The 25,348-nt window shown below is 36.4% G+C and overlaps 1 protein-coding gene and 1 pseudogene across 4 annotated transcripts in view; one reads left to right on the top strand and one right to left on the bottom strand.

The window, feature by feature from the left end:
- Nucleotides 1–25,348, bottom strand: part of CRY1 (cryptochrome circadian regulator 1) — a 94,545-nt gene that overhangs the window by 29,833 nt on the left and 39,364 nt on the right. For 2 of the 4 annotated variants that reach the window (XM_032646904.1, XM_032646905.1), the window contains exon 2: nucleotides 4,686–4,794. In XM_032646904.1, the coding sequence (XP_032502795.1) occupies nucleotides 4,686–4,794 (109 nt within the window). Of the gene's footprint in view, nucleotides 1–4,624; nucleotides 4,795–11,152; nucleotides 11,166–25,348 lie in introns of all 4 variants that reach the window. The other 2 variants (XM_032646907.1, XM_032646906.1) reach the window with 2 other exon arrangements.
- On the top strand, nucleotides 14,166–16,031 carry LOC116760080 (annotated as a pseudogene).

Here is a 25,348-nt window from a genome sequence, read left to right as displayed (position 1 = left end):
TCCCATAATTTGACATTCTAGCCCAGTCCTTACATGGTACAAGGAGCATTCCAAGAGGGCAAAGGTAGAAGCTGCAAGGTCGCTTGAGGCCTAGGATTTGAAACTTGGTATCTCCTTTGGCACTTAGTGAAAGCAAGATATAAGGCCAACCCAGATTTAAGGGAGTGAGAAAATAAACTCTACCTTTTGATGAACAAGCTGCAAAATTTTGTGGATTCAATATATCACACCCCAGATATCTGCATGGCTCAATCTCTTCATATATTTGCTCAAAGGCTACCTTGTCAGTGAGGCCTTCCATGATTCCATATAAAGTAACTATCCTTCCCTCACCTTGGGACTTTCTATCCCACATTTTATTTTAGTACCTATCACCACCTGACATTACATATTTACTTATTATTGGCCTGCTTCCCAATATAGTGTAAGCTCAGTGAAGGTAGGAACTTTTTCTGTTTGGTTCACCAGTATACCCCCAGCACCTTGAACACTGCCATGTACATAGCAGGCACTCAATCAATATCTGTTGAATGAATTATCTTATTCAAATGAGCATGTACCATGAAATAATAAAGCAAGAATCCAAAATGACTCAAAAAGCATAATATAAGTTTATGCATGTGAAACGTTAGTGGCTTTATATGTTCTTTGATTTATTCTGTGATTTTGAACAAAACATTTTATTATGCTTCAGTGTGTCCATCTATAAAGACTTTAGACACATGTCTCTGTTTCTTGGATATAATGAGAATGTTTTAAACTGATACTTTAAACTCTTCATAAAAAGTTTCTGCAGGCCCTAGAATATGCGTGATCTTGGTAGCTTATCACTCTGGCACCAAATGTAGAAGATATAAGATTTAACTGCATAATAATAATAATTTATATAAGACACCTATGATTAATACTGTCATTCAAGTTTTGCCTAGGCTAGTGTCTGCTAAGTTTATCATTTCTTCAGTAGAACATGAAAAGAAAAATAAAAAAGCCATGTTGTCAGCTTATATTAAGTTAGAATTTAACTGAGAAAAATTCTAAGTAGAAAACACATAAGAAAAAACAAGTTTATCCAATATAGATGTGTGTAAAAATGTGTTTATAAAAATGCTCTGGCCCCATTCCTAAATCTACTTAGTATAAACAGAATAAGATGAGTGAATGCTATAGAAAGAAGGTGCACACTAGAGGAGACGTCAGTACTGAAATCACTATTTCCACCCCAGTAAACTAAAGGTTTTATCAGGTCTAAACCAGTTTTACCTCCAATGTGGGAAGCTGGATTACTTACCTATTAAAGTTCTCACTATCTGCTGTATTAGAATAATAAAACCAGAGACAGTAATGTAAATGAGTCAGCTAGTTACTGACAAAAGAATCTTCCTACTCAGAGAAACTGGGGGTGTAAGGGTTAGGGGTGAGGAGGAGACCTGCTTTTTATCATACATACTCTTGGGCTCTTTTTTGGAAACACATGCATATAGTACCTCTAAACAAAAAGTAAAAATAAAAATATCAATACAATAAAAAGAGGAATTAACTCCCTCTATGGTTCAGACATATTAAATAAATCTGGACGTTTTCATAAATGACATTTTATATAGACTACTGTATCAGAATACAATAATAAGCACTCTAGGTATATTAAAGTATATTCACGTATCTGTATTTTATGGCCCTTGCAGAAACCATTGCCTCTCTGCCAAAGTAACAAGACAGGACATCATCTATATACAGAAGATAGTTTGATCCAATAATATGTTACTTCAGGCAGAACAAAGCTCAAAATAAAGAACACAAAAGACTTGCGGAGTTAAACCATTTTTTTTAAAGCACGTAAATGTTTTGTTATTTTAAAGGTACTTAAAATCCTCTTAAGATTCATTTTACTTATAACACATGGATTTAGATAGGGTTGAGCAGTTATTCACATATACTTTTATACTTGTGAGATGCTGATAAACTATCACCATTGTTTTTGATATCCTTTCTTCTCAGAGCTCTTCCATGTACCTAGGTTAAATTCTGACTCTAAGTAGCTACAGTAGTAAGAAAACTTTTTTTTTTTTTTTTTTTTTGCAGTACGCGGGCCTCTCACTGTTGTGGCCTCTCCCGTTGCGGAGCACAGGCTCCAGACGTGCAGGCTCAGCGGCCATGGCTCACGGGCCCAGCCACTCTGCAGCATGTGGGATCTTCCTGGACCGGGGCATGAACCCGTGTCCCCTGCATCGGCAGGCAGACTCTCAACCACTGTGCCACCAGGGAAGCCCAAAAACTTTTATAAAATAAATTTTCACTAGCTACAACTGTTGTATTAGCCAAACTCTAAACATTAAAAGGTTCTTTCACACTGCTGAAAAAAAGGCTAGGTAGTGTTGGTTTGATTCCCAGCACTGTGGATATTTCATTCAGGAAAAGGAACTGTTTTCTTGTGCATTAGAAGTAGAAACAATGCTATTATAAAAATTTGATGAATCAAACAGCTGCAAGAGAAAAACAGATATACATTAGGAATACTAATGGTAGTAAATAGGAAGGGATAGATTAACAAAGCCAGAAAACTCAGTTTCTGGTCTGAACGCTTCCATGAGCTAGTTTTATGACCTAGGTTAGCTCATTTAATCTCTCTAGGACTAATTTTTTCATTTGGAAAAAAGGGGGGGAAATAAGAGGAGATTTTTAAGATTCTACCAAGTTAAAAACATTACAGTTTTGTAGCATGTCAATTGTTACAGCCTTTTGACTCAGAAAGTCTTATAAGAATTGTCCCACAAATGTACTGGCACATGTGAGCAAAGATTTCTCTTTTGTGAACAAGGATGTTCACTGACAGCATTACTTGTATTAGCAAAAGGCCTGTGGAAAAATAACTAAATGTTCAATAGGAAGCTAGTGAAATAAATTATACCCTCAAAAAATTAAAAATAGAACACAGATAATATGGTAATATGATCCAGCAATTCCACTCCTAGGTATTTATCTGAAGAAAACAAAAACACTATATCAAAAAGATACATATACCCCAATGTTCATATCAGCATTATTTACAATATCCAATATATGGAAGCAACTTAAGTGCCCTCCAACAGATGACTGGATAAAGATGTACACACACACACAAACTGAAAGATTACTCAGCCATAAAAAAGAATGAAATCTTGCCCTTTGTGACAATGTGGATGGACCTGAAGGGCATTATGATAAGTGAAAATAAGTCAGACAGAGAAAGACAAATACTGTATGTTTTCACTTATATGTGGAATCTAAAAAACAAGCAAACAAATATAACAAAACAGACATAGGCTCACCAGATACAAAGAACAAATTAGTGGGGACTTCCCTGGTGGTGCAGTGGTTAAGAATCCACCTGCCAGTGCAGGGGACACTGGTTCAATCCCTGGTCCGGGAAGATACCATATGCTGTGGAGCAACTAAGCCCGTGTGCCACAACTACTGAGCATGCACGCTAGAGCCCGTGCTCTGCAACAAGAGAAGCCACCACAATGAGCAGCCTGTACACTGCAACGAAGAGTAGCCCCCACTCACTGCAACTAGAGAAAGCCCGGGCGTAGCAACAAAAACCCAAAGCAGCCAAATAAATAAATAAATAAATTTTAAAAAACCAAAAAAAACCAAAAGGAACAAATTAGTGGATACCAGAGGGGAGTGGGGTAGGGGTAGGGGTGAAACCGGTGAAGGGGATTAAGAGGTATAAGCTACCAGTTATAAAATAAATAAGTCACAGGGATATAATATACAGCTCAGGGAATACAGTCAATATTTTATAATAACTTTGCATGGTATGTAATCTATACAAATATTGCATTACTATGTTGTACACCTGAAACTAATGATATTGTAAGTTAACTATACTTTAATTAAAAAAAAATTAACAGCATATCTATACAATGCAGTACTATGAAGCCATTTAAAAGACTGAGAAAGTGGGGCTTCCCTGGTGGCACAGTGATTGAGAGTCTGCCTGCCAATGCGGGGGACACGGGTTCGAGCCCTGGTCTGGGAAGATCCCACATGCCGTGGAGCAACTAGGCCCGTGAGCCACAGCTACTGAGCGTGCGCGTCTGGAGCCTGTGCTCCGCAACGAGAGGCCGCGGCAGTGAGAGGCCCGTGCACCTCAATGAAGAGTGGCCCCCGCTCACCGCAACTGGAGAAAGCCCTCGCACAGCAACGAATACCCAACACAGCCAAACATAAATAAATAAATTAAAAAAAAAAAAAGACTGAGAAAGTAACATGGAACAATCTCCAAAATATAAATATATGGTTATGTGAATAAAGCATGGCATAGAATGGTATAACATAGCGTGTTCTCACCTTGGTTTTAAAAAGGGGGAATGGTTAACATTCACACAAACACAAATATGTGTATATAAACACATACACATATGCATTCTTATTTGTGTGAAGAATATTTCTAATGAATACACAAACTGGTAGTAGTTGTTGCTTCTGAGAGGGGAACTGTCAATTTAAGGTAGAAGAAAGAAACTTTTCATTGTAAATCATTTTTTTCACTGTCTGATTTTACACTGTGCAACATTTTTATTAAATAGAGAAAATATCCACAATATTTTATTTAAAAGCACTTATATTTCCCATACTTTACCCCAAATACGTGTCTTCTCTGACAAAAGATTATTTTTTTATGCAAAGATTTTTCCAATAACCTTGAAAAGCCTGGGAAACACATCTGCTGGTTGTCCACGAATCACAAACAGACGAGAGTTTAATTTTCGCAGATTGGCATCAAGGTCTTCAAGACACTGAAGCAAAAATCTAGAGAGAGGAAAATATTATTTAAATTCTTCAAAATATATATTTAGAAGATATAATGTAAAATCATGTTATTCTAAAATCTGAAATGCCACCCCATCACCTTTTTTACCTCTTATCATCTTATTATTTCCAGCTTATATAGAAATTACTGTTTCCAGAAATCATATTTATTTTTAATTACAGCACAAATTTCTCAGTATTTTTTAATAAAGTTCCTAAATTAAATCACTAACTTTAATTAAATACGGGTGACTGTTAGCAAAGTTTAATTTGTAAACATAAAAATCATATAAAGGGGCTTCCCTGGTGGCGCAGTGGTTGAGAGTCCGCCTGCCGATGCAGGGGACGCGGATTCGTGCCCCGGTCTGGGAAGATCCCACATGCCGCGGAGCGTATGGACCCGTGAGCCATGGCCGCTGAGCCTGCGCATCCGGAGCCTGTGCTCCGCAACGGGAGAGGCCACAGCAGTGAGAAGCCCACGTACCACACACAAAAAAAATCATATAAAGAAAGTACGGACTTCCCTGGTGGTCCAGTAGTTAAGAATCCGCCTTCCAACACAGGGGATGCAGGCTCGATCCCTGGTCGGGCAACAAGATCCCACATGCTGTGGGGCAACTAAGCCTGCACACTTCAACTACTGAGCCTGTGTGCCACAACTAGAAAGCCTGCGTGTCACAACTAGAGAGCCCAAGCACCCTGGAGCTCATGCACTGCAACTGCAGAGCCCACGTGCTCTGGAGCCAGAGTGCCACAACTAGAGAGAAGCCTGTGTGCCACAACTATGACCCAACACAGCCAAAAATAAATAAATAAATAAATATTTAAAAAGCGAAATAAAGTAATTAAATGAACTGATCTCATTGTTGCAACTTGGTGAAATAAATTCAAGTTCATATAGGAAAGCCACCTTGTAAAATCTAGAACATATTCTACTGGAAAGAAAGGTAACATCCTATTTAATCACTCTGAGCAATCGTAATTATCTATGTGCGAGACAGAAAGTGTAATGCCCATTTTCAAATTTCTAATATAATTAAAGAAAAAGAACTTGATAATAAATAGATGTTAAATTATGTGGCATTAACTCTCTGAGTGTAGAGAATGCCAGATTAATTTTTTCAAAAAAGGTTTCATGATGCAGGTGGAGCTATAGATCTTTTTCCAATGAAATAATTATCAGTAAGTCTTAGGCATGATATATATCTGGGGAAATTCTGGGGCAGTGGCAGAAGACTGCTTACTTTGCATCTTCCATTGGGAAGAAATGGAGTAGCCCGAAAGAGCAAATCCAAAAGAGATATCACCCCTGGAAGGTTCAACCTCATTGTTTGCCTCATGTTAATTTTCTCTAATATTTCATCTAGATTCTGTTCCTCTCAGCTGGATATATCTTATTTCCTCTCTACTGTTTCTTCTTTGTTTTTCATCTTAAATATCTATCTGCTTTTTCTACAGGCCATGTGCTCTTTCAGAATAATGACTGTGTCTTACTTGTGAGAAGGAGTGGTTAAAATGAATGGAAAGGCATATTTCAGAACTGCATTGTTCAATATGGTAGCCACTAGGCACATGTAGCCATTTAAATTAATTAAAATTAAAAATTCAGTTCCTCAGTCACACTTGCCACATTTCAAGGCCTCTCAAGAGCTACATGTGTGCCTAGTAGCTACCATATTGGACAGCACAGGTGAAGAACACTTCCATCATTGCAGAAAGTTCTACTGGACAGCATTTTTCTAGAAGATTATTCAGAATAGATCATTTTGTTGTCTTTGCCCATTCTGATCCCATAATTTCACCAAGAAAGTCTTGTTAATTTTCTACAACTGTAGTTATTAGTGACATCAGTATACCTAGTCAAGTTTGATATTCCTTCCCCTTTAGGAATCATCATCTGTACGGGCCTGGGAAGTCACAGTGCTATACTCATGAGGATGTTAAAGACATCCCACCATTTCACCTTAGGAAGTCTCACAGTTGTCTGTAAACAAATATATACTCACATTTATATTTCACCACATCCCCTTTCTGTCTTGGTTTGGAGTTACCCCCCTAATACCCAATCCCCATCCCAACCCACCACTACCACTGTGTAAATACTTTGGGGAGAATATTGTTGTTGTTTGTTGTTAGAGCAATATAAAAGTATCTAAGTTTTGTAGAATTATCTGTAACTATAAATAACTTATCATGTTTGGTGATAAATGTTTATTGGGAAGCATCTAGTTTTCTGTATTTGCTTTGCAAAAGAAATTTTAGAGCCTGTAGTATTCAGATCAAAAATTAAGAAGTTGAATGAACTAGCAATTTTTAAGTTTTCTTAAATTTAAACAGTACAAAACTAAAATGTACTGGGAGGATAATCCAAGGCAGAGATAATCCTCAAATCTCTTTTGTAGTATTAGTTTTAGTATCTTCTCTACCAGAGCTGGTAGTAAGTAGCAAGAGTTCACCATATTCTACTTTTTTGGTAGAAAAGTTTTTATGTAGTACAAGCAGGTCAATGATAGACAACAAGATGGGAAAAGCGAAAAACAGGATCTGATTCATTTATAAAATGAACAAGTAAGCCTGAATTAGTTAATAATTAGCCCTTTATTTTTCCCTTTCTTGTTCACAAGCTGAATAAACGTTCTTAATGCTTTTCAATAAATACTCTATGAACCAAACAAACATTGTACAGAATGACGTGGGCTGAAGCAATGGAAAAAGTTTTGCAACCATAAAGTTAATTTTGTTTTGGCACTTCATAAAACAAAGGAACAGAAGCTGTATTGCAGTATGTTTTTCTCCCATAGATGTTATTGATGGTGTTTTTCTTCCATGGATGTTACTGTTTATATCACTATAATTTCACCTAAAGATTGCAGAGATACAGTGGACTCAAATAGGTATTTCAGAAAAGACTTGTGAAGAAAAGAAAAAGAGCAGGATGGAGGAGAACATATCAGTGATACTGTCCTTTGTTAAAAGGCTTTTTGCACTATGACTTTTAAAACTGTTGCATATATTATTTTGATAAAATAAAATTTACTTTGCATATATCTACTTGTTAACTGGAAGGATACTCACCAAGCTATTAATAATAGCTACCCTTGGGGAGAGGGAGTTTGGGGTAGGGGTAAAGAAGAGAGAAACATACACTTTTTTTAAATGTCATAAAAGTTATAAAATTGACAATTAGCATATTCATTCAAAGTAGAACAAAACAGAAATATTGTATTTACTGTAAACCTGGTTTAACACATAGTGAACATATTTTCAAAGCAACAGACAAACTTCTATGGCATCAATTTTCATGGTTTCATAGTATTCCATTCCATAGATGTCCCATAATTTAACAATTGATAGCAACAAGTTACTATCCCTCAATCAATCCTGAAAAGTTCTAATTTCCTCATCTGTTAAATTGGAATAGTAACAGGGCCCATATCATACTATTGTTGTGAGAATTAAATAACATATGTGAAGCTCTTAGAACAGTGCCTGACCCATAGTAAGCATGATTATATAACTGTTATTTATTTTTTTACTCTCCTCCTTCCTATCACTCCTATTCTTGCTACAATAATTCTACCCCTTGTTATCTCTTGCCAGTATTATTTGCTGCAATGCCTTAAAATGGCTCTGCCTACCAACAATCTCTCTCCACTCTTATCCATTTTATACACAATATGAAATCTCCTGAGGCACACTTTCCTGTAAAAAGGTCTTCAAAAATTCATTCTCTATAGAATAAAGAACAAATTATTTTGTTTGACTAACTTAGGGTTCCAGGGTTCATTTCCTACCATTCCTCTTTCCCTCCCGCCAAACCAAACTACTCCTCTTTTCCTCACACATTCAATCTCCTGGAATTTGCTCCATGCTCTTCCCTCGGCCTGGAGCACCTTTCCCAATTCGCATGTCTTTAAGTTCACATTCTACTAATCTTCAGTCTTCCACCTGAAAGTAATTTCTCCATCTCCTAAACCCTCAAAGGACATAACCTCATCTTAGAGAAACTTTCAGATTGTACGTTATATGATAGCTATCATATATAGATCACCTTCTCCTCCTCAAGGATTTCAAATTAAGTATCTGTGTCTCACTCCTAACTACACAGTTTTCTTTACCTGTCTTTTGGATTCTACATTTGGCAAACAAATCTCATCACGTGCCTTACACAATTTGTTGAAAAGATCAGAAATAGTAGAAAATAACCTATAGAGTTGTCTTGAAAATCTGCTGAAAGGATAGAAAGAGCATAAAATAACTAGTACTTGGTAGATATTCATTCAGCAGAAGTTATAATTATTCTCCCTTGGGAAAAATTAATAGTTTTGAAAGAAGTAACATGTATTTCTATATGTAAATACTGGGGCATGACAACAGAAGATAATGAATTAGTTAATGCCTACATCTATATACATAATCATCTTGAACTCTTAACTTTCTCTGAATGTGACTTTGAACAAAGGTTTGATGAAAATCTTTTCCACAAGGCAAGGCAAATGTGAATATGAATATATATACAACAAGATACAGTGCAATTAAGACCCTGAATCAACTAATCTCTAAGCATATAATTCTTCCTTGATAATACCATAAAATCTCCAATACACCAAGTTCAAAATATCAACTCATTGACAGGTAAGATTTCTTTTTAGTGCTGAAGGAATAATGTTACTTCAAAGGGTACTCTATAGTCTAACTTTTCATCCTTTACCCTCAACTGGGAAGAGAATGAGTTCTGCCAGAGTTCAGATTCAATGTGTTTCAGAGAACACACCAATTTCAACCTTTATATATTACGAATGCATGTACCTAAGAACAGGAATCCAACATTGAATGGAATGATTTAATACAATATATTGAAATTGCATACGGTACTTTTTTTTTTTGACCCCACCGTGCAGCTTGCGGGATCTCAGTTCCCCGACCAGGGGCTGACCAGGGCCACGGCAGTGAAAGCCCAGAATCCTAACCACTAGGCCACCAGGGAACTCCCCATAAGGTACAATTTTAATAGGAACTTATTTTCAGACCTTATCCAATTTGGCATGTTTATTGTGTTTTCTTGAAACCATACCCATTTGAAGGCTCAGTTAATAATGCTATTAACTACATGTAACAGGTTGATTTTTAAATAGGCCAAAGGGTAGTAAAACTCACTACATCCCTCTGCATAATTGTATTGCCTACACAGAAGAACAGTTCTGGTACTCTTTAATTACAATACTAATTGCAGCACTTCAAAATAAATTGAAGAGGGGTTAGGTGAGAAAATATATTTCTTCACTTTAAACATTTTAAGGATTTTTTTTTTTACCTCCAGTGATCACTACCTTATTGCTATTAGGAAAAATTACATGCGGTGAGTTTCTTTATGCTGGTTCCAAAAGATGATTTCAACATGAATCAACAGAAATAGTTTCTTAAAGTAGGTCATTGCTATAGCAACCAGTGGGCAGTTTGGTATACTCCCCATAACAATGACCTACTTTCCAGCCTATGCTAGTACAGCTTTATATAACTAGAATTTCTAGTTCTGTCTATAAAATAGTCTAAAAAAGGCAACAGTAAGATACGACATAATCCCATTCCTGCTAAAAACAAGGCATTATGAATTAACATGTATCATACCAGAATAAAGCCATCTGGTTCTGCACTTTAGTTTATAAAATATATCTTATCACATGCTCAACAATGAAAACTACACTTAGAATATCTAAACCAAAACAATTCATTGCTGACCCTAGAGAAGTGATTTACAGACTATAAATTAAGATCATTAAATCACATGCAAAATATCTTCTCTTCTACCCTTCCTCCTTGTGAAACAACAGAGTTAAATTTTTTAAAATAAAAGTTCTGGATATACTAACTATAATAAAGGAAAAAATGGAGAGTCTCAGTCATTAAGCAGTCATTGGTGTTTCATTAGAAGTTCAAAAATTATAAATAGCAATTTGTCTATAAATTGAATAAAGATTACATATGCTTTTTTATGGTTTGTAACAAATTTTTAGTGCTCTTATCTAACATTATTCAAATTATCAGAATATTTGTGATATACACTTTCTCTAAAGAGAACAGTTTAATGTTGAATAGGATTAAATATGTATTTTAAAAGCAAAGTTTATATTTTTTCCAGGCTCTAATGGTTCATAAATCAGTGGCTCTAAACCATGACACAATGTCACATTTTATAACAAATATTTTTCACTGCCTTATTTTAAATTCTGAAATGAAATTCATAGATAACATATCCTTATATACAATTTTAAAGCATTAATATAACGCTGCAATGTAATATATGAGAGAAGTTTAAGTAAAGTCATTTATATTTTAAAAAGAAGCAACATTTACTTACCATAAGTAAATATCTGGGTATGAAACAAAAAGACAATGAATTAGTTGGATGCCTGCACCTACATACAGAATCATTTTAAATTCAACAGCTACAAAAACAGAATGATACAGTTGTATTATTGGTGACTCAAATACCATGAGTGTTACTGCCTTTGGTTTTCTGTAATGTTGAGCAAGATTTAGTAGAGGTCTAGACAAAGTTCAATCTTCCCTTGATTCACATTGGTGATCAATATATTTTAGGAACACTCAATGTATATTAAAATTGTGTAAAAAATACCTAGTGTTTACACATAAAAATGGATTTAGGCTCTAGATTTTGAAAATCATGAATAAGTTTTTCTTACTAGAAGTTTCACGAAACATCTAGTATAATATTTGAAAGTTATGTGGGACTCAGGACAACTATTTATTTTGAGAGACTGTCCTGAGCACTGCAAGAAGTTTTCCATCCTCAGTCTCTCCTCATTAATTCCACTAGGACCCTCCAATCACTGTGACTACCAAAAATGCCCCCATAAATTCCCAAAACACCTTCTAACGAATGACATTCATTATCCACATAATTTCTTGATTTGAGGAATACAAGATAAATGATATGAAATTCCAACACTCGAGCATAAAATTTAGAAAAGAAACTTGAAAATGTACATGATGTACATGAATATAACAGAATCTGTTATGGCAGAATGCAATATATATTATAAGAGACACATATGAATACCAGTAATTTGCTTTGAACAATCAGGAGGGAACAATCACTTCTGATTTTTTTCTTTTTTTTTGAGATGGGGAGAAATTTAGGCAGAATTTTCAAGGTGATGGTAGAGAGGACTTGCAGTATTAATATAACTTTGCTTGATAGCTGAAGACAGGAAGGGAGAATTATTGGCCATAGGACTGTAACCACCTTAAAGACTGGGACTAGGCCTTGTTCACCACTTCACAGTAACTAGACAATGCCTGACATATAGTAGCAGTTCAAAAAATATTTATCTAATGATTAACCAAATAAATACATTAATGAAAGCGGGAGAAAGGGACTTTTAAAGACTTGATTCAATAGTCAATGGAGAAGTAAGAAATGTGAGAGGGAAAGAATGTCTGCTGGATTAGGTACTTTACATATACTATATTCCCAACAACTTTATAAGGTATCTCATTTTAAAAATGAATCTAAAACTCAAGGACATCTTCCAAAGTAACTCAGCTAAGCAATCAAATAAAAAATTTTTTAATTTTGATGTGTCTGACTCTAAACCCATGTTCTTTGCACTATATAATGTTACTTTCCTGAAGGATATATAATAATCTAAAACGTTTTAGGAAAATTAGGCTGGCAGCTTTAAGGACATAAAGACGACTAAAATACAGCTTTTGCCTTCAAGATGAGGGATGAGCATGTGTGTCAATTAAGACAATATGTTAGGTTACACTGAGGTAACAAACAACTCTCAAAGCTCAGTGTCTTAAAATAAATAAAGTTTATTTCTCACTCATGCTATGTATCTACTGCAGGCAAGGCATTTCTGCTCACATATAATTGGTTAAAGCAGGTTACATGGGCAAGCCAAACTTCAAGAAGGCAGAAGCATAAACTTCCTGCAGGTGAATAATGATGAACAATAATAATATCTACCATAATATTCAAACCAACACTGATATATATGTCTTCATATTTCTTAATGAAGGGTATATTATGGCAGCACAGAAGAAATCAAACTCTGTGTGTGGGGGCAGGGGAAAGGAGACAGGAGAAGGCATGAGGAAGAAAACACTTGAACAGAGTTTGGAATCAATAGGTGTTGATCATGAGGATCAAGTAGGAAAGATCAATCAAAGCAGAGAAAACAGTATCCTTAAATTAAGAAACTCATAAGAACTGTGTGTGTTTGGGTCGGGGGAGTGAGGAATTGGGAGAACGACTACAAGCAACATACTTTCTAAGTCTAAGCTGTATTTCCCCCCAACACAAGTGTTAACACTTTTAAAAATATTCAAAATCAATGTCAAAAGAAACCTACTAACTTCTGTTGCTGACAGTACATTGGATTAAGATACCTCAATGGAAATAACTAACAAAAAGTTAACAAAAAACAACAAAAGGAAACTTTTAAACATAATTCACTGGACTGTCCCAAAAGTAAGGAATCATAAGAGGTTAAGCAGAGTGCTAAGGTCAGCTTTAGCCTTGAGGATTTCTACAGAGCCCTGGAAAGCTTAAACATAATCCAGGTTGAGGAGGACAGGAGATAAAGCCCAAGGCCCATCCAACTGAGGAAACTAATAATAGACCCTCAATATAAAACCTGGGCTTTAAAGAGCTCCATCCACAGTTCAAATGTAAATAAGACATAAATCTTAATAGGACAGGAAGGAAACTTGCCTGTCTCTACTCAGTCTGGGCTGAAAGAAAATAAAATCTCCCATTCCTGAATGGAAAGGTTAAACATAGTAATTTCACAGTGGAGAAAACTGGCAAACAGTATTGCAACCACATATCGGAGCAAACATCATCAGTGATAAGTCAGTCATGTATCATGTACATCTTGGTATATGATATGATGAGAAAAACACTTCACCTTTGTGGTATTTTCCACAAAACCCATAACCCCACTCCACAGATGAGAAAAACATCAGACAAAACTAAATTGAAGACTATTCTACAAGATACATGACCAGTACTCTAAATCAAAAAGGTCATAAAAAACAAGGGAAGCCTGAGGAACTGTCACAGGACAGAGGAGACTAAGGACACATGACTAAATGCAATGTGGTAATTTGGATGAAATCCTGGAACACAAAAAGAACATTAGTGGAAATCTGAATACAGTCTGGAATTCAGCTAGTGCTATGATTTCTTAGTTTTGACAAAAATACGGTGGTAACGTAAGATGTTAATATTGGGGGAAACTGGGTATAGAGTAATCAGGAACTCTCTGTATTATATTTGCACATTTTCTATAAATCTAAAATTATTTATTTTATTAAAAAATTCTTGTGCATCCCCCCCCATGCATAATCTCAATGTAAATTCATGGAATTTAAACGGTACCAAACGTCTTAAGCATATCATTGCATTTAACGTGGTCCCAGGTTGGTTGTGATCTGAGATAATTGTTAAAAGAAATTATAAATCCTCTCTGGATTCTCAACTTCAACCCATGCTTCAATTTCTACAGAAAAAGTTCCAGCAAAAATCAATCAATCAATCATAAAATACACAAGGAAGTAAGAACTTAATCTGAGTTGCAGAATAAGAGAACTGAAAATTACTGAGAATTTTCCAGAACCACTGAAAGATATCAATTCAAGAAGCTCATGAATCTCAAGCAGGGTAAAAAAGAGAGGTACATGGGGATATGGTTGGGAGGTGGGATGGAGAGGAGGGGAAATAAAAACAGAAATAAAGAACAGATAAAAGTAAGCAGAGATACAGAGAAGGAGAGATGAGACAGAGACAGAGAAAGGATCCACATCTAGATACACCATACACCATCTAGATACATCCACATCTAGAAACTACACAAAACCAAAGACAAAGACATAAGATACAAAGCAGTCAGAGAACATTATATCCAATAAGTAGAGAACGTTTATGCAAGTATACATGGAATACTCATGAAAATTGACCCTGTACTAGGTCATAATACTATTCAACAGATTTAAAGGAATTGGTATCTATCATACATTTTGAAATTAAAAAACACTTCTCCGGGCTTCCCTGGTGGCGCAGTGGTTGAGAGTCCGCCTGCCGATGCAGGGGACATGGGTTCGTGCCCTGGTCCGGGAAGATCCCACATGCCACGGAGCGGCTAGGCCCGTGAGCCATGGCCGCTGAGCCTGCGCGTCCAGAGCCTGTGCTCCGCAACAGGAGAGGCCACAACAGTGAGAGGCCCACGTACCGCAAAAAAAAAAAAAACACTTCTCCAAACAATTTATCAGACAAAGAACATCACAATGGATTTTAGTAAATACCTAAAACTGAATGATAATGAAAAAAATATAACTAAAATGCACAGAATGAAAAACAACAAAAAAGAGGTATTAGAAGAAAATATATAGGCTTAAATCCTTGCATTAGAAAAAAAGACTTGAAATTGAGTTAGGAAAACAGCAGAATAAATCTTTAAAAAATATAAAGAAGGAAATGATCTCTTTCCAGCCAGCACTGAGCAATAGCCATATCTTGGAACAACTGGCACGAGCGCCACAAGACTAGGAACGAGAGAAAAACCTACCACAAGAAGCAGAAGTATGAGCTGGGAATCCCCGCTGCCAACACTAAGATTGACCCCTGCCTCATACACACATTCCACATGCAGGGAGGCAACAAGAAGTTGCTGGACGTGGGGAACTTGAGGCTGGACGTGGGGAACCTCCCCTGAGGCTTGGAGTGTTGTACGTGCAAAACGAGGCTTATTATAGTTTACAGTGCCTCCAACGATGAACTGGTCAGTACCAAGACCCTGGTGAAGAACTGCATCGTGCTCACTGACAGCACACTATTCTGACAGTGGTAGGAGTCCCACTATGCATTGCCCCGGGGCCGCAAGAAGGGAGCCAAGCTGACTTCCGAGGAGGAAGGGATTTTAAACAAAAAACGATAAAAGAAAATTCAGAAGAAATATGATAAAAGGAAAAAGAATGCCAAAATCAGCAGTCTTCTGGAGGAGCAGTTCCAGCAGGGCAAGCTCCTTGCATGCATTGTTTCAAAACCAGGCCAGTGTGGCCAAGCAGATGGCTATGTGCTAGAATGCAAGGAGCTGGAGTTCTAGCTGAGGAAAATCAATGCCCTGAAAGGCAAACAAATCCTCCTCCCTCCAATCTTAGCTCAAGTAATAAAGATGTTTATTGTTCTATTGTTCTCTATGTTCTAAAGAAGAAAAAGAAAGAAGGAAATGATCAAGAGCAGGAATTAGTGAAAAGAGAACACAAATACATAATAGAAACAACAAAGCCAAAATTTATTACTTGAAGAAACAATACTGTAAAACTCTGACAAGGTAAATTAAGGGAAAAATTGAGAGCAGACAAAATAAGCAATATTAAGAATAAAAAAGAGGATATAATCTCAGATATTGCAGGGATTAAATGGCAAATAAGGCAGTATGAAAAATTTTATGCAAATAAATTTGAAAACTTTGATAAAATGGATAAATTCCTTACCAAAACTGACTCAAGAAGAAATTTAAAACTTACCAAAACTGACTCAAGAGCAAATAAAGAACATGAACGGTCTCATAGCTACTAAAGAAACTGAATTCGTGGTTAAAAATCTTATATGGAAAACACAAGAGCCAGTCAGCTGTACAGATGAATTCTACCAAACATTCATGAAATAGACAGTTTTAATTTTACAGAGGATTCTAACCTCATACAGAGAATAGACAAAAAAGGAACACTCCTTAACTCACTTTATGAGGTGAGATTTACCTTGATACCAAAATCAGACAAGGACAGTACAAAAGGAAAATCACAAACTAAGCTCACTCACAAGCATACCATATTAGCAAGCCAAATACAACAATACATTAAAAAATATACATCATGATCAAGTTGGGCTTATCCACAGAAAGTTGATTAGTTTAATGTTTAAAAACTGGTTAGTGTATTCACCTCATTCATAGAATAAAGAAATTTCACATGACCAACTGAACAGATGCAGAAAGAGTAGCTATTAAAATTCAATTTCATTTTAGCCTCAACAAACCAGGACTAGAAGGTAACCTCCTTAATGTGAAAAAGGGCATTCACAAAAAGTACACAAAACAGCATATTTAATGGTAAAATGTTGAAAGTACTTCTTTTAGGATTGGGAAGAAGACAAGGATGCCTGCCACGGCTTCTGTTCAACCTGTTACTAGTAGGACTAACAAGTGTAGTAATAAGAAGATCAAGAGATAAAGGGTGTAAGGATGGGAGAAGAAGAAACAAAAACATGATTATTTACAGATGATATGGGTATTGACACTATCAACATATAAAAAAAGGAATACACAGAAAATTATTAAAATTAATAATAGAGTTTAAAAGGGCCAAGATCACTCAATCTCTGGAATCGATTTACACTAATACAATCTATGTAACTTAAGCCTCTCTGATCTCAAAAATCATACAAAGCTATGTATAATCTAGAACTCTTACTCCTTGTCTAATTTGAGAAACCAGAGCATTGTGACTCTACCAGGTTAGGCAAAAATCAAGTACAAGATGTACTTCTAGGCTTTAAAGGATTTACACATAACTAAATAAAATGTCTAACGTGTTCAAAAGCATGCTTTCCCAGATCTATGTGTAATGCTTTTCAGTAGTCTAACGGTCCTATGTGAAATTTCTCTTCTTCAGAAAAAGACTAGTTACATGTCAATTATATCTCAATAAAGCTGGGGAAAAAAGAAAAAAATAAGATCTCTATTTTCATCTGTGAAAAATAAGATTGGTGGTTACCAGAGAGGATGGAAGCGCAAAATAGGTAAAGGGGGTTAACTGTACGGTCACTGTATTAGTGGTAAGCATGCTACAGTGTACACATAAATTAAAATATAATTTACACATGAAACCTATAAACCAATGTTACCTCAATAAAAAAAAGATAGGAATCCTTTGAAAGGTTTTGAGCAGAGACTGGGACATGACATGACAACTTTTAAAATAATCACTTGGACTGCTGGGTAGAAAATGAGTATCAGGCAAAGGGCAGAAATAGGAAGACTACTTAGGAGGCTACTATACTGCTCTAGAGGAGAGATGATGGTGGCATGAATAACAGTGGTAATAGTGAAAATGATAAGAGCAGTTGGTATCTTGGTAGGAATTCAGGAGGTAATATAGCACAGGAAGTGGGATTGTTAAATCTGGAGTCCAAGGTAGAAGTGTGTGGGTGGAAGATATAAAATTGGAATTCATCAGTACATATATGGTAGTCATTAGACTAGATAAAGGAAAAGAAGAACTGATGGAAGAAAGGACCTTCGCTTTGAATGAACAGAAGGAATGATAGGACAGAACAGCTGGAGAGAGAGAAGGAATAAGAAAAGGAAGGATGGAATGAGGTCTGGATATATGGAAGCAGAGGATAGATATGTGTACTCCCAGAAGGAAATACGGAAAGAATGACTGATGGAAGGAAGGGAGGGAGGGGGGATAAAGATGCAATAACACATGAGAGAAGTAAGGACACATGATAGAAAGAAGCAAGCGTATATGGGACATATACTCTTATATGTCTTATATGGGACAGAGAACCAAAGACTGATGGGACAGAGAAGCAAGAATGAACAAAGAAGGATAGAGTAGGGGGTGAGATGGTAAAGGGTCAAAAAAAAAAAAGCAGAGAAGAAGATACCATGGGAATCAAACTGAAATTTTAGAATCCTGAGTCTGATGCAGTTCTCAAAAACAAAAAGGGGTCAAGTTTACTTAATTATTAATAAGTGAGTTATGAACTAGTCATGGACCTCAAACACATCCCATTAATTTCATAGTTGAAAATAAGAAACGTCTCATCTTTACAGATGCTATATAACTACATACAGAACTTGTTCTATGCTTAGAGAAACATAACTGAAACTAAATGAACCTGAAGTACTATCATATCTCTTCTTATTTGGTAAACAGACTCATTTAGATTCACATTAACTTTTACTCTCTTTAGAGATATTTGAGAATTAATTATTAGTAATCTAATAAAATGTAGAGTCACATATTCTGAGGTACATTTTTTCATTCATAAACCAACATCTGGGCATCTAAATAGGACACAAAAAAATAAATCCAGGGCTTCCCTGGCGGCGCAGTGGTTGAGAATCCGCCTGCCAATGCAGGGGACATGGGTTCGAGCCCTAGTCCGGGAAGATCCCACATGCCACGGAGCAACTGGGCCCGTGAGCCACAACTGCTGGGCCTGTGCTCTGGAGCCTGCGAGCCACAACTACTGAGCCTGTGAACCACAACTGCTGAAGCCCGCACGCCTGGAGCCTGTGCTCCGCAGCAGGAGAGGCCACTGCAATGAGAGGCCCATGCACTGCAACGAAGAGTGGCCCCCGCCCGCCACAACTAGAGAGAGCCTGTGCGCGACAACAAAGACCCCAACTCAGCCAAAAATAAAAATAAATAATAAATAAATAAATACATCCAGAATTCCAGTCCTTGGAGCCTCCAAGTTCAATGAGAATAAGATGTGCAAATTCATTACTAGTAATTACTATTACTAGTAATTGTATTACTGAAGTCCCTATTGTTAAAGGACATGTAGAAGGCAGGCAATTATGCTGAGGAAGAGCTCTAAAATTTTACAGGTGTGACTGACCTGGATCTTTATTATCTATCACAGCACTTTGTGATAACAATTTAAGTCAGTCTTTACTTGAAATATATTTTAACTTCTGAGGTTAATTTACACTAGTATAAGGCTATGTAATTTATGCCTCCCTAATCCTCAAATCACAAAGTACTTGAAATCTAAGACTTTTACTATCCCATGCGTATTTTTAGAAACGATTACATTGTAACACTGTGAGGACAGGCCAAAAATCATATTTAAAATCTACTTCTAAGCTTTAGAGGATTAAAATAGAACTAAATAAAATCTGTTCAACACATGCACAAAAGCAAATGACGGAGTTACACATAGTGGTTTTCTGATATTCCTATCAGAAAATTCTCTTCTAATAATGTTAACTTTCCTCTAGATATAAGTCAAGTTTTTCAGAGGTTTTCATGGTGGTAGGACTATGAAAAAAGAAGAAGAAGAAAAAGAGTGCCAGGACACAAAAAAAGGCTATAAAAGATGAAACAGTATCCAGATCTTGGTTTCTAAATATCCTTCTCCAATTAGAAGAACCAGGATTCCACAGAGCAGTGGCTGATTTCAGGGCAGAGCAAGAAAAATACAAGATGAGCTGGAGCATCTCATGGTGCCAGAAAGTAAGGAAGTGCTCAAGAGAAATAAGATGGGTGCATGTCTAAAAATAAGATGGATGTCAAAGCTGGACCAATTTAAACAAAATAAACAGTAACAGTAATAGATTATAACCCAAAGAATAAAACAAATATAAACCCACACTTTTATAAATAAATTATTGAATAAATAAATGGGGGGAGAAGGAATAAGTCTTCATTACAGAAGAATTCCAACTAATAAATATAGAAGGAATGAAAAAAATCATGATTGGAATAGCACATAATAATTGCTTCAAGCAAGATCCACTGATGAATACTAAAATTAATATCTGAAAGTATCAGGAGAAAAAGAATATTTATCAAACTATTTATCAAAATATCTCTTCCAAAATATTTATTAATTACAAAGGAAAAAAATAGTAATTTTACAGTGGAGAAACCCAGAAGACACTATTTTAACCACATGATCAAAGGTAATATCACCAGTAATAAGACACACTGATACCATGTCTCCCCTGATACAAGGCCATATCACTTCTGTGGTATTTTTCAAAAATGCAAAACCTTGACCTAATCATGAGAAAACATCAGATAAGTCCAAATTGAGGGAGATCCTACAAAATGCCTGACTAGTACTTTTAAAAGTCTTAAGGTCTTGAAAGATAAGGAAAGACTGAGATATTGTTACCGGCCAGAAGAAATTAAGGAGACATGATGACTAAATGAAATAGGGAATTCTAGACTGGACTCTGGGACAGAAAAAAACTACTAGTGGAAAAATCAGTGAAATTCAAATAAAGTCTGTACTTTCGTTAACAGCATTGTACCAATGCTAATTTCTTACTTTTGATAGTTGTATTATGATTATATAAGGTATTAACATTAAGAGATGCTGGGTGAAGGGTATACAGTAACTCTCTGTATTATTATTTTTTGGCTGTGTTGGGTCTCCATTGCTGCATGCAGGCTTTCTCTAGTTGCAGCGAGCAGGGGTTACTCTTCATTGCAGTGCATGGGCTTCTCATGGCGGTGGCTTCTCTTGTTGTGGAGCACAGGCTCTATGTGCGTGGGCTTCAGTGGTTGTGGCACGTGGGCTCAGTAGTTGTGGTACGCGGGCTCAGTAGCTGTGGCTCACAGGCTCTAGAGTGCAGGCTCAGTAGTTGTAGTGCACGGGCTTAGTTACTCCATGGCATATGGGATCTTCCCTGACCAGGGATTGAACCCGTGTCCCCTGCATTGGCAGGCGGATTCTTAACCACTGCACCACCAGGGAAGCCCTCTCTCTGTATTATTTTTGTAACTCTTCTGTAAGCCTAAACTTATTTCAAGATTAAACAAAAAAACAGAAGAATCAGAGCATTGTATCCTGAAATAAACAGGTTTGGGAAGTTTTTCCTACATAGATATTACTTTCACATCACTTCCGGTAGTAACCACTTGAATAGTTCCATCCATGAATTTATTCATTTAACAAATAAACACTTGAGCGTCTACTAGGTGCCAGGCATATATTACAGAAAAAAAGTAGGGAGTGCCAAGTATGGGGGAAGGGGATTGCTGTTTTATGGGTTGATTGAGAAGATTTCATTAATAAGGTGAGACTTAGCAGAGTTCTGAAGTGAGGTAAGCCAAGTGGATATTTGGGAAAAGGAACAGCAAGTGTGACAGCCTAGAGATTCAATAGCATGTCTGAAGAACAGCAAGATGGCTAGTATGGTTGCAGCTCAGGGAGGGACAGGAAGAAGGCAAAAAATAAGACGAGGTGAGCAAATTATTCAGGGTCTCCTTGGTAATTGTAAGGGCTTTCTTTGGCTTTTATGCCAAGAGAAATGGAAAGGGACTGGAAAGATAAGAGAGCAAGAGTGACATGAAGGTTTTACAAGGTAATTCTGACTATCATATGAAGAACTGGGCTAAGAGAGGGAATACAGAGATCAATTAAGAAATTACAGCAGTTATCCAGGTAAGAGATAATGATGGCTTAGGTCAGGCTGTAATCAACAAAGGGATTGAGAAGTGACTGGATTTTGGATATATTTTTAAGGTATAACCTATAGCAGCGGTCCCCAACCTTTATGGCACCAGGGACCAGTTTCGTGGAAGACAATTTTTCCACAGGGGTTGGTGGGGGATGATTCAGGCGGTAATGCAAGCAATGGGGAGCGGCATGCTCGCTCGCCACTCACTTCCTGCTGTGTGGCCCAATTCCTAACAGGCCACGGACCTGTACTGGTCTGCGGACTGGGACTTGGGGACCCCCCCATCTATAGGATCACCTGATAAATGTGAGGTGTGAGAGAAAGAGAGCAGTCAAGGTTGATTCCAAATTCAGAGCACATGATAGGATAAAATTTCTATTTACTGAAATGGGAAAATACAGGACAAAGAGCTTTGGGGATTTTGTTTGTTTTATTCTGTCTGTTTCAAGAGGTTTTAATTTTAATTTTGTTTGTTTCAGTTTTAATTTTTGTTCATATTTATTATTTCCTTCCTTTCACTTTCTTGCAGTTTAGTTTTTCTGATTTTTTTTTCAACTTCTTGGAAAAGAATGCTTGTTTCAGATTTTTCAGTCTTTCTTCTTTTCAACTTGATGCTTTTAGGGCCATAAATGTCTTTAGCTGTATCCCACAAATTTTGGTATGTCATTGTCATTTAGTTCAAAATATTTAAAAATTCCACTGTGATTTCTTCTTTATTATTTATAAGAATATTGCTTAACTATCAGTATTTGGGGCTTTTCTAATTATCTTTTTGTTATTAATTCTGAGCTTATTTCATTGTGATTAGAGAACATATTCTCTGTTACTTCAATGTTGTGAAATATGAGACTTGCTTTATAATCCAGGATACAATTAATTTTGTTAATCTTTCGATGTGCCCTTGAAAAGAATATGTACACTGTAGGTGTTGGATAAAATGCTCTACATATGTGAATTAAGTCAAAGTTGTTAATCATATTGCTCCAATCCTTTATAACACTACTGATATTTGGCCTGCTTGTTCCATTAGTTACTGAAAGAAGTGTATTAATATTTCTCTGTGACTTTGAATTTGTCTGTTTCTCCTTTTAGTTCTATCAGCTTTGGCTTTCTGTATTTTGAGGCTATATTTTACACATACAAATTTAGAATTGCTATATCTTTCTGGAGGACTGTCCATTTTAATGACTGTGAAACATCCCTTTTTATCTCTAACAATTACGCTTCTTGCTTTAAACTTTACTTTATCTGATATTACTAAAGCGATACCAGCTTTCTGTTAGCCTTTGCATGGTATATCTTTTCCCATGCTTTTACTTCAGCCCATCTTAACCCCCATATTTAAGTTGTTTTAAAAATGTGTTTAACGAAATTTTATAAATCAGTGAGCAAAATATTAACACAATGGAAAAACGGACACAGGAGCTGAACAGGCACTTCCCGAAAGACAGTATCCAATGACTACTAACCACATGAAAAAATGCTCAACTTCTTTGGTAATCATGAAGTGAAAATTAAAGCTATAATGAAATAACACTTCACATCTATCAGAATGACTGAAAATAAAAAAACTAACAATAACAAGTGTTGACAACACCACAGGTAATCTCAGACTCCCATGCACTGCTGGTGGGAATGTGAATGATATAACCACTTGAGAAAACTGGCAGTGTCTACTAACAGTGAAGAAATGCCCACTTTATAATCCAGCAATGCCACTTCTATGTATATATATCCCCAAAATGTGTGGACATGTTTAATGGGAGACATATACAAAAATGTTCACAGTAGCTTTATTCATAATGATCATTCTGGAGAAGAGTAGATGAGTCACGATGTTCATAAAATGAACCTGATGGAATTCAACAACTAATCTATAATAAAAACAGTGATAAAAAAATAGTTGGACACTTCATACCTATCTTTCACCACCGTTTTTTTTAATGGACAGCAGACTCTTATTGAAAGTTTAGAGTAGTGGTAGGAAATGACACTACAAGACAGGTAACAATTAAAAGTTGAATATTAGACATCTCCACCCTAAAGCACTAGTGCTATTTTATTCCCTACCCCAACTTTCTCACTGGCCATGACCCTCTGCTGGCCCTCAAATCTATCTTATTCTTGGGACTCCTCATCCTCCTCAGCTTATCCCTATACATGTGTCTTCTTGCCAGGTCTTGGGTCACTCAACCCTTCTCTCCAGAGTTATCCAGCATCATACTTAGTGGGAAAACACTAGTGGAGTTTCCACTATAGTTGAGGACAAAATAAGGATGCCTGGCATCATAGTCTGATTTTCCAAAATCAGACCCTGAGACAAGAACTTGAAAATGGGAAATTTACTTGACGGTCATCTCAGGGAGCACAGTGAGGAGACAGGGAAGAGAAAAGTCAGGAAAGTGTGCTTTACTAAGTAGAATAGACTGCAGTCCTTTGTTCTTCAGAGCTCTGCCCTTGGAGGGGTCTTTGCATTTCCATGAGAAATAGCCCTTGTTGGCAGCTGATTGGCTTTCTCACTCTGTCCCTACTCAAAGAAACTTGGGCCCCCAGAAGTCTTTGTGTAACTAGAGCCATCTCAGTTCACACTGTGGTGCTTCCACCAGTAGAACTCTCTTTAAAACAATGAATTTCCTATGAGTCTGACTTTAGTCCTCTCCATTCAAGAGAGGTCACACCCTCAATTCTTCTCTAGACAGGCCTCTCTCCAATTTGCGCAGAATGTTAAAGTTCTATCGGACAACAGCCTTAAGATTTTTCAGCTCTTTAGTCTAGCCAGGAGGATCTACTAGCCACTGACTGGAATCCTTCTGAAATCTCTCTTTTTAAAAATTAAGTATAGTTGTTTTACAATATTGTGTTAGTTTTAGGTATATAGCAAAGTGATTCAGATATATTTTTTCCTAGATTATTTTCCATTTAGGTTATTACAAGATATTGAACATAATCCTATGTGCTATATAGTAAATCCTTGTTGCTTATCTAGTTTATATATAGTAGTCTGTATCTGTTATCCCCATACCCCTAATTTATCCCTCCCCCCTCCCTTTTCCCTTTGGTAACCGTAAATTTGTTTTCTATATCTGTGAGTCTGTTTCTGTTTTGTATTCATTTGTATTATTTTTTAGATCCCACATATGATACCATATAATATTTGTCTTTCTCTGTCTGAATTACTTCACTAAGTATAATACTCTCTAGGTCCAAATGACAACACTTCATTTTTTTTTTATGACTGAGTAAATATTCCATTGTGTGTGTGTGTGTGTGTGTATACATATACATACATATGTATACATATACATATACATACG

This window comes from Phocoena sinus, chromosome 10 (genome assembly GCF_008692025.1).
Source record: "Phocoena sinus isolate mPhoSin1 chromosome 10, mPhoSin1.pri, whole genome shotgun sequence".
Classification (NCBI taxonomy): Eukaryota; Metazoa; Chordata; class Mammalia; order Artiodactyla; family Phocoenidae; genus Phocoena; species Phocoena sinus.
The sequence above is the reverse complement of the archived record's forward strand: the minus strand, read 5'-3'. Positions and strand labels throughout refer to the sequence as shown.